Source organism: Teleopsis dalmanni, chromosome 2 (genome assembly GCF_002237135.1).
Source record: "Teleopsis dalmanni isolate 2A chromosome 2, ASM223713v2, whole genome shotgun sequence".
In the NCBI taxonomy this organism is placed as follows: Eukaryota; Metazoa; Arthropoda; class Insecta; order Diptera; family Diopsidae; genus Teleopsis; species Teleopsis dalmanni.
This window is the reverse complement of record NC_051847.1, coordinates 27007141-27016563: the sequence shown is the minus strand read 5'-3', so window position 1 is coordinate 27016563 and position 9423 is coordinate 27007141. Positions and strand designations below refer to the sequence as shown.

At 35.5% G+C, this 9423-nt stretch overlaps 3 protein-coding genes across 3 annotated transcripts in view; all 3 read right to left on the bottom strand.

Moving 5' to 3' along the window:
* The window catches only part of LOC119678475 (mitochondrial Rho GTPase-like), a 53257-nt gene that overhangs the window by 29123 nt on the left and 14711 nt on the right, over positions 1–9423 (bottom strand). The window lies entirely within an intron of this gene.
* On the bottom strand, positions 4913–7066 carry LOC119678478 (mitochondrial Rho GTPase-like; the record flags this gene model as incomplete). Its single annotated transcript, XM_038090331.1, is given in 5 exon segments — positions 4913–5262; positions 5331–6182; positions 6242–6394; positions 6458–6669; positions 6747–7066. Coding segments are annotated over 5 exon segments (1751 nt in total), but the record flags the coding sequence as incomplete, so codon positions are not given.
* LOC119678479 (mitochondrial Rho GTPase-like) overlaps positions 8788–9423 on the bottom strand; it is a 2333-nt gene continuing 1697 nt past the window's right edge. Inside the window, exons 5-6 of the mRNA XM_038090333.1 lie at positions 9332–9423; positions 8788–9264 (exon numbers count right to left, since the gene is read on the bottom strand). The exon at positions 9332–9423 is cut by the window's right edge and continues 1 nt beyond it. Coding sequence (XP_037946261.1) covers positions 8827–9264; positions 9332–9423 — 530 coding nt within the window. The 3' untranslated portion in view covers positions 8788–8826. The remainder of the gene's footprint in view (positions 9265–9331) is intronic.

Here is a 9423-nt window from a genome sequence, read left to right as displayed (position 1 = left end):
ACCACTTGTAACGTAAAATTTACACTAACTAAATTTTACTACACAAATAATACCAAACAACACAAATATAATAAAAACAAAATAAACAACAAGAAAACAAACAACAATAGAAAGAAACTTGTAAACAACGAACCGTTGAAATCACAAGAACAAAGATACTGCTTGCTTCGCACATCACAAGTATAAAAGGCGAAGCAAACGCAGTAGACGGGGATTCAGCAAGACAGCGAGCTAAGAACAGTTCGCTCTATATTACATGTGCTGAAACACCAAGAATCGAAATTTACATCTCGATTTCTATTTTGTTTTATTTTTTTTATTTTTAATGGAAATACACATTTCTATTAAAAATCATAATTAATAACGAAATTAACATTTCGTTAATAGTAATAGAAATATAAATTTCTATTACTCTATTGTTCATAACGAAATCAAATTTTCGTTAGTAAATTACGCGGTAAGGTGATAATACCACATGAGTATTAGCACCCATACCAAATCCATTGTATGAAGAAGAAATTCACATTTCTTCAAACCTTTTGTCAGGGGCGTCGAAATTAACATTTCTACGCCAAAATCCATTGTATAGAGAAGAAATTCACATTTCTTCAAACCTTTTGTCAGGGGCGCTGAAATTAACATTTCTACGCCAAATCCATTGTATGAAGAAGAAATTCACATTTCTTCAAACCTTTTGTCAGGGGCGTCGAAATTAACATTTCCACGTCAAATCCATTGTATAGAGAAGAAATTCACATTTCTTCAAACCTTTTGTCAGGGGCGTTGAAATTAACATTTCTACGCCAAATCCATTGTATGAAGAAGAAATTCACATTTCTTCAAACCTTTTGTCAGGGGCGTCGAAATTAACATTTCTACGCCAAAATCCATTGTATAGAGAAGAAATTCACATTTCTTCAAACCTTTTGTCAGGGGCGCTGAAATTAACATTTCTACGCCAAATCCAGTGTATAAAGAAGAAATTCACATTTCTTCAAACCTTTTGTCAGGGGCGTCGAAATTAACATTTCTACGTCAAATCCATTGTATAGAGAAGAAACTCACATTTCTTCAAACCATATCACCGTACCAACGTCACCATCCACCGTATTCCACTGTTCCTATCAAATAAATTTATTGTAGGACTGAACCTTGAATCCGGCGAGTAAAACCCCGGCCAGAAAGGTTCGTTACAATTGGCGCCCGACCAGGGACAGTGGGAACAGAACTGACCAACATCTTCAGTTGAGTATGGAAGACAAACCAACGGTGGTACCATCAGGAATCAAGGAAGTGACAGGACAAGCAGGCCGTAAAACAGCAGTCGCTTCGACAAGCGCAAAACGACTAACATCAGGAGGCAAATCTTGGATTTACTTCGCTAAAAAGGAGGAACTGGTGAGTTACGCAGACGAGTTCGGACTAGATTCAAGTGGTTCACTGGAGGAACTTCGGAAAAAACTTTCAACGTTCATGGACTCAGAGGCAGCTGAGAAAGATACCGCCCGGCTACAGGAACTCGCGAAACTACATATCAGAAGCTCATCACCGGGAGTCATTGAAAATAGATGTCCTTCGTTAACTAAGGGAGGAAGTTTAACCATGGCCGAATATCCAGTAATCATCAACCAAGTCAGAAAATGGGGATGCCACTACTCAGGGGAACACGAAATACTACCATTTATAGAACGTATCGAGGAACTGGCAGATATGTACGGAATACATCGGGACTTATTACCGAAGCTAATGCCTGAAGTTCTAAAAGACAAGGCACTGATCTGGTTCAGGAATAACAACAAGCGATGGACCGAGTGGCCATCATTCAAAGCAGATATTTTAGCATTCTTCTTGCCCCCAAGATACTTTGAACAATTAGATGACAAAATACGAGCCCGCCTGCAACAACCTAGGGAACTGTTCAGAGATTATGTATTGGCACTGCAGAACATAATGCAATATTCAACATACAGTGAAGAGATAAAATTAGAGAGAATCTACCGGAACAGTCGTACCGAGTATCAATGGTATATCCGTAGGAAAGACTTCCAGTCATTATCCGAGCTGTTAACATTAGCTGGGGACCTGGAGGCACTGACCGCTACGGACCGTCAAGTAAGAAACACGCTACCGGCTAAGGAGATCAAAGCAAGAGTGATTGATACATCTGAAGACAAGATCAAAGATGTCAGGACAGCTTGTCGTCGCTGCGGACAACAAGGACACTTGAGGTGGAATTGTCGTTTTTCAAGCATCTTATTTTGCTGGGAATGCGGAAAGAAGGGAAAACGTACAATTGAGTGCTGCAGGAACCAGGGAAACGAGAACAGGGTCCATCGACAGAACGGGGCGATGGGACCTCAAGTCAACACCCCGTCCCACCAGTAGGATGCATGAAGCTCAGTGAATCACGTCTGTCGGCCCAAGTGACTTTTAATCAACAAGTCATGAAAGCAACGATCGATACAGGATCTTCGCGAAGTTTCATCAATTCGCAAACGGCAGCAAAAGAAGCGCTCATCAGGCTCACAGTAGTCGAGTATCCACAAGTGATCCCGTTACAGAATCAGTCCAACCTACGTACAAAAAAACTTAGCATGCAGGATCGAAATTATCTAGAACAGCATCCAAAACCACTACAAGAAATTTCACAAACGCCATGTAAATGTCTCACACCTCCACTACAAGGATTGCAACGCCTAATGTCGATTAAAGAAAATCCAGAAGTATTTCAACCAGCCCGGGTAATACCAGAAGAAGTGCAGCGCCAGCAAAACACAGAGTCTAACGCAGAATTACCGAGTCAAGAAATACACCGCCAGCAAAACACAGAGTCTTACACAGAATTACCGAGTCAAGAAATACCCCGTCAGCAAAACACAGAGTCTTACACAGAATTACCGAGTCAAGAAATACACCGTCAGCAAAACACAGAGTCTAGCACCGAATTACCGAGTCAAGAAATACATCGACAAAACACGGAGTCTAACACAGAATTACCAAGTCAAGAAACACCAGGTCAACGGAACACGGAACCTAACACAGAATTACAAAGTCAGGATACACAACTTAACAAACAGTTGCAAACTCAAGTCCAAGAGATACACCGCCAACGATCTACAAGGGAGTTTCTAGCACAAAGCCAAGAGATACAACGACAGCAAAACTCAGAACCTGACAGACAGTTACAAATTCGAAGCCAAGAATGTCGAGCACAAGTTTCAATTAATCGCGTTAGTCAACAGGAACAACTGCCACCTCAGGAGAACTTTAACGTAGATCAACCGAAGGCAAAAGGAACCACGTCACCAACGCTAGTAAGACAATGTTTCGTCGAGACTGAGATTCCAAATAGTAGTCAAAATCGCCAGCAACAATTAAGACGTTTAGGTATACTTGAACAAAAAGATGACAATCATAACATCATAGTCCAAGACAAGTTCTTTAAAATTTTCAAAAATCCAAGGAAACGAACAAGGAATCATTCTACGAGGTAATCAGAGTCCTTCAATTCGATGGAAAAACCGGGGAAGTGTAACATAAAATTTACACTAACTAAATTTTACTACACAAATAATACCAAACAACACAAATATAATAAAAACAAAATAAACAACAAGAAAACAAACAACAATAGAAAGAAACTTGTAAACAACGAACCGTTGAAATCACAAGAACAAAGATACTGCTTGCTTCGCACATCACAAGTATAAAAGGCGAAGCAAACGCAGTAGACGGGCATTCAGCAAGACAGCGAGCTAAGAACAGGTCGCTCTATATTACGTGTGCTGAAACACCAAGAATCGAAATTTACATCTCGATTTCTATTTTGTTTTATTTTTTTTTATTTTTAATAGAAATACACATTTCTATTAAAAATCATAATTAATAACGAAATTAACATTTCGTTAATAGTAATAGAAATATAAATTTCTATTACTCATTTACTAAAACGAAATCAAATTTTCGTTAGTAAATTACGCGGTAAGGTGATAATACCACATGAGTATTAGCACCCATACCAAATCCATTGTATGAAGAAGAAATTCACATTTCTTCAAACCTTTTGTCAGGGGCGTCGAAATTAACATTTCTACGCCAAATCCATTGTATAGAGAAGAAATTCACATTTCTTCAAACCTTTTGTCAGGGGCGCTGAAATTAACATTTCTACGCCAAATCCATTGTATGAAGAAGAAATTCACATTTCTTCAAACCTTTTGTCAGGGGCGTTGAAATTAACATTTCTACGCCAAAATCCATTGTATAGAGAAGAAATTCACATTTCTTCAAACCTTTTGTCAGGGGCGCTGAAATTAACATTTCTACGCCAAATCCATTGTATGAAGAAGAAATTCACATTTCTTCAAACCTTTTGTCAGGGGCGTCGAAATTAACATTTCTACGTCAAAATCCATTGTATAGAGAAGAAATTCACATTTCTTCAAACCTTTTGTCAGGGGCGCTGAAATTAACATTTCTACGCCAAATCCAGTGTATAAAGAAGAAATTCACATTTCTTCAAACCTTTTGTCAGGGGCGTCGAAATTAACATTTCTACGTCAAATCCATTGTATAGAGAAGAAACTCACATTTCTTCAAACCATATCACCGTACCAACGTCACCATCCACCGTATTCCACTGTTCCTATCAAATAAATTTATTGTAGGACTGAACCTTGAATCCGGCGAGTAAAACCCCGGCCAGAAAGGTTCGTTACAACACGAATCCTCCTCAGATCTACAACCACGAAAAATGTCCTAGTACTGACACTAAGAAAGTACACTCCGTTATTGGAAAAGTAGAATGATAGAATTACTGACACTAGTTTATAATTGCAGCTTACTTAGTTACACCAGGAATGGAGTATTAATTTATTAAATTTCTAAAATCAAATTCAAATTATTTACTTACGGATATGCTGCCATTTTTGCTAACTTAATATATACTTCTTTGTTATTGTTCCTGAGGCTGAACCGATAAACTGGCAATATATTGTTTTTCTTACAGAATTCTTCTGGTTGTTGTATGTAATCCTGTCGGCATTTTGCTTTATCAGACTTCGTGCTCACAATTAAGACCGGAATTTTACTTTTAATATAATATTTAAGATAAATGCGTGCTATGCTCTCAAAAGATTGTGGATGTGAAATATCGTAGATCAAACAAACAACGTCACATTTTACCTCTTCAGGTTGTAATGGATCCAGAGCTACATTGATTATCTCGCGTAAGATTAATTGTTTCTCATCGTTTCCTTCGAGCTATTGTTGATAGAAAATATATATAAGGCTAACATAAATACATATGATCATAAGTGTGTTATAAGTACCTTAGCTGAGTTAATGCAATGTTCTATATTAGTGTTAAAGTCTTTATCAATTAGTTTATTCATATCATCTACTATAAACGCTCGACAAAAACTTGTTTTTCCTACTCCCTTAGATCCAATAACATGGCACATATAAACTGAACGACTAGTCTGCTGTGTGGATAAATCAAGTCTTTTTTCTCTTGTCACTTGTATAGCGTTCAGCTGAGTACCGTCTTCATAGGCATTGAAACCTAAATAAAAAAGATATTCCAATGTTCTTGGAACTTCTAAATAGGTCATTAAAATCCAGCGTAAAAGCCACCCCTCCAGTGTTATCAATCCAGCCTCATTTGTAGGACAGCATTTTTTTATGTCAGCCAAATAGGACCAAGCGGGATCTGGACATATACTGAATAACATTTTATGATCTTTCGCTGACAATGCCCCATCAGAATCTCGGTCATATTTTTCAAACAATGAAATAAGAAAATTTTTACCACTTGAAGATAGTTCTGTAGTACAACCAGTAGGAATTTTTATTGAAGGACGCAAATATTCAGGACATATGTCCAAATGATCATTGTAGCCGTAGCTTCTTAGACAAGCCCAAGTTGTTTCACTTCGCCCACGTTGTATGAACAAGCAATGTAAAAGTAAGAATCCTCTAAAAGTAATAGATTCTTTATAGATCCCGTCTGGCAGATGTTGTTTAATAATTGCCTTAACATCGGTTAAGATGTTTGGTTGTAAAGGAATGCCAAAGCATTGTTCTTGGAAGAGATTGATTTCGTAATCATTTAAGTAGTTGTCACCATCAATGTCACAGATCTTGAAAATTCGCCACAAAGCCCTTTTACATTCTGGCGTCAGCTTTAAGAAAAATAATAAATTAATATTAAATAATTTACTATGTAAAGAACTGCACATACATCCTGTTGATCCATTATATATAGTGGAGATGTTGGATTCAAAACCGCCTTTTGGGCAAAATAAAATATTTCTATGACATTTTGTAACGTCTTCGCTGAACATTCAACAATACTTTCGACTTCCGGAAAGGACTCCATTATCTGCGTAACATTCTACAACATTGAGAGACATATATTATATAAATATCATTCGATATATAACATAACATAACATACATCAATTGTTGAATACTCCACTAGGTCAGATTTATTGCCTGCAAGGACAACCGGTTTATAAGATCCATTTTCTTGACTTGAGCTTCGTAACAAATTCAACCAATAATTTTCTATTCTTGCCAGAGATTCACGTTGATTCATTGCATACACGATGCAAATAACATGAGCTTTTTTAATCTCTAAAGATAGCTGCTCCTCACTCATCTCAGTACCTGCCATTAATTTTTAAGTCAGAAAAACAAATACTAACGATAAGTGTTTATAAGGTATGGAAAACTTCAAAACTTACAGGAATAATCCAAAATATTTGTGGGTACTGCTGCTTGACCCACCCCTAGTGGAATAACAATTTCCTCAGCTTTGCGGGGTACTTCCACTGGAAATTCTTCACTTACTAGTGCTAATATCAGTGATGTTTTACCTACCCCCGGGTCTCCTACCACCAAAACTCTAACAGCCTCGTTCATTGGCATTATGTCTTCAGATATGTAATGTGTATTAAACCAGAAAGTCACTTCGTTTGTACAGCTATTGGTAAAAAAATATATATCTCTTACTTCTTTATTCTCCAAAAATAATATATATAATCAGACAATAAAAATTTTAACAAATAACGAAGCTTTGATATTGAAAGAAAATGACAATTACATTTAAAAAATTTAATTTTTATTTCTTTGATAGATTGTTCAATCTAAAAATAGAAAAAAATTAACATGTATTACATGACCAGAAACTGCCATGTTACATAGACAGTCAGGGTCTCTTCATATTTGATATTGTTATTGTATTTAATGTAAATCGAAAAATCGAGAATGAGAGTCACTGAACTAGGTTTTCTGTGCCTAGTCACGTTGATCGAAAGACTGTTGTTCAGTAATAAATGTCAGTATTTGCCCCTATTAGGAGTAAATATGTGTATATTTGTGTGGATATAGAAGTATATCCATACAAATATAATTTAAATTTAGGCACAAAAAGAACGTACCAAAATAGTTGTAAAGGTAGGAAATGAATAATTGTGATATGACATTCTGTGGAACATGCCTTTTGATCATGACCAAAAAACGCTAGAAATTGTCGTGATCATTCGTCATATCACTGGCTATATAACATGGCACTAGTGACTAGTGACCGTGGGTAATTTTTAAAAGTAATTTCTAGCATTCTCAAAAGTTATACGAAGGTTTTTACGAGTGGTAGCTAATTAAAAATAAATATAACTAATCAATTCTAAAACGATAAAAGGTGAATATATATTAAATTATGATCAGTTATATATTTCATTTAGAACATGTACAGAGACTTATTTAAGGCCAGGTTTGGAAAACTAAACCAATGTTCATATGAAATCATTTAATTAAAAAAAAATAATCATATCTTGTGCAAAAGGTGGAAAATATTTTAGGAAACCCTCTTTAATTACGATATTGTTTATATTTCATTTTTCTTTTATTTTTTCTTGTATATTATCAATATTTATGTCATATATAGTAATATCTAACGCAAGCCCAGAATTAATTAAGCCTTCACTTGTAACATATGAACACCCAATACCCAATGCTTGTCTCAACTACAGCTGATCTTGATATAACGTTGTATATCAGTTAAAGCATCGCTTTGCACACACCATTTCCGATTTTGCTGTGGTTCCACTTCATAATTTCCAGAAGGTACCTTTATACAGACCAGTTTCAATATACCCGCTACACGTTAACTCTGGGTGTTATATTTCGTTTCACAATAGTCACCTTTAGATTATGCAATTCAATACAATTGCGCGTCTATACCAGATATTAAGAGAAAAAAATGGAATTGGATAGACCAGATTTTAAAAAAGCATTAAAATGATCTTATGGAAATGGTGGAAATGAAATCCGTAAAGTTTAACCAGGTATGTGCGGAATACCAGAGTTGAAGCATCTGGCCAGAAATTAAACACTTCGCGCAAAATCATCAGAACTGGAAAGAGCATGTCCGCTAAGAGAGATCTACAAAATTTATTTTACATGACATATTAAATATATATACAAGTAAAAAAACCTCTAAGAAATAAAATAAAAATTGTCGAGTCAAAATATAAAAACCAATGACATCTGTATTACATATAGATACATCGTATTGCAATATTAAAGAGCACCTCTAGTAAGACATCCTCAAAAAGGGATAAGTAATTCTTGTTGAGACAACTAATTCTGTCGCCAACATACAAAGCTCAATGGTTTAATTCGTTTAATTCGTTGGTCCTTATGCGCTAAATAAGTAAAGTTTGTTTTAAATTTAAAATTTTATTAATTTAATATACAATTAGTTAAATAAAACTCAAATCTCGTTTTAAAATCTCATAAACATTTTTTGATTCGGCTCGCCTTTCAGTTAACAAATTTCATTAGTTCTTGGAAAGAATCTGAATCCGGATTCAGCACTATATTCTTATTTTTGAAATAATAAAATACATATGGATATGATGCCAATGTTGCTAATTTGGTATACATCTCCTTCTTATTACTCTTAAGACTGAACAAAAATGGTGGCTGAAGTTTATACTTTTGACAAAATTCGGCTGGTTGTAGTATATAGTCTTGTTGACGTTCAACTAAGTCTGATTTTGTGCCAACAATCATAACTGGAATTTTGCTCTCAGCGTAATACTTACTGTATATGCGAGCAATATATTCAAATGAACGTGGATTCGATGAATCATATACTAGACACGCAACATCACAGTTCACCCATTGAGGTTGTAAAGGATCTAGTGAATTATTAACAAGGATTTCGCGCATAACTAAATGTTTTTCTTGACCGTAAAGCTGAAATTATATTATTTTATGAAGTATTAGAAAAAGTTTTAAAGCATATGTAGTGCATATAACATACCTGTATGAAGTTCACATAATGTACAATATTCGTTCTGTATTCTTTATTAAATAAATTACTAGTGTTTTCTGTCACAAATGCACGACATAAGC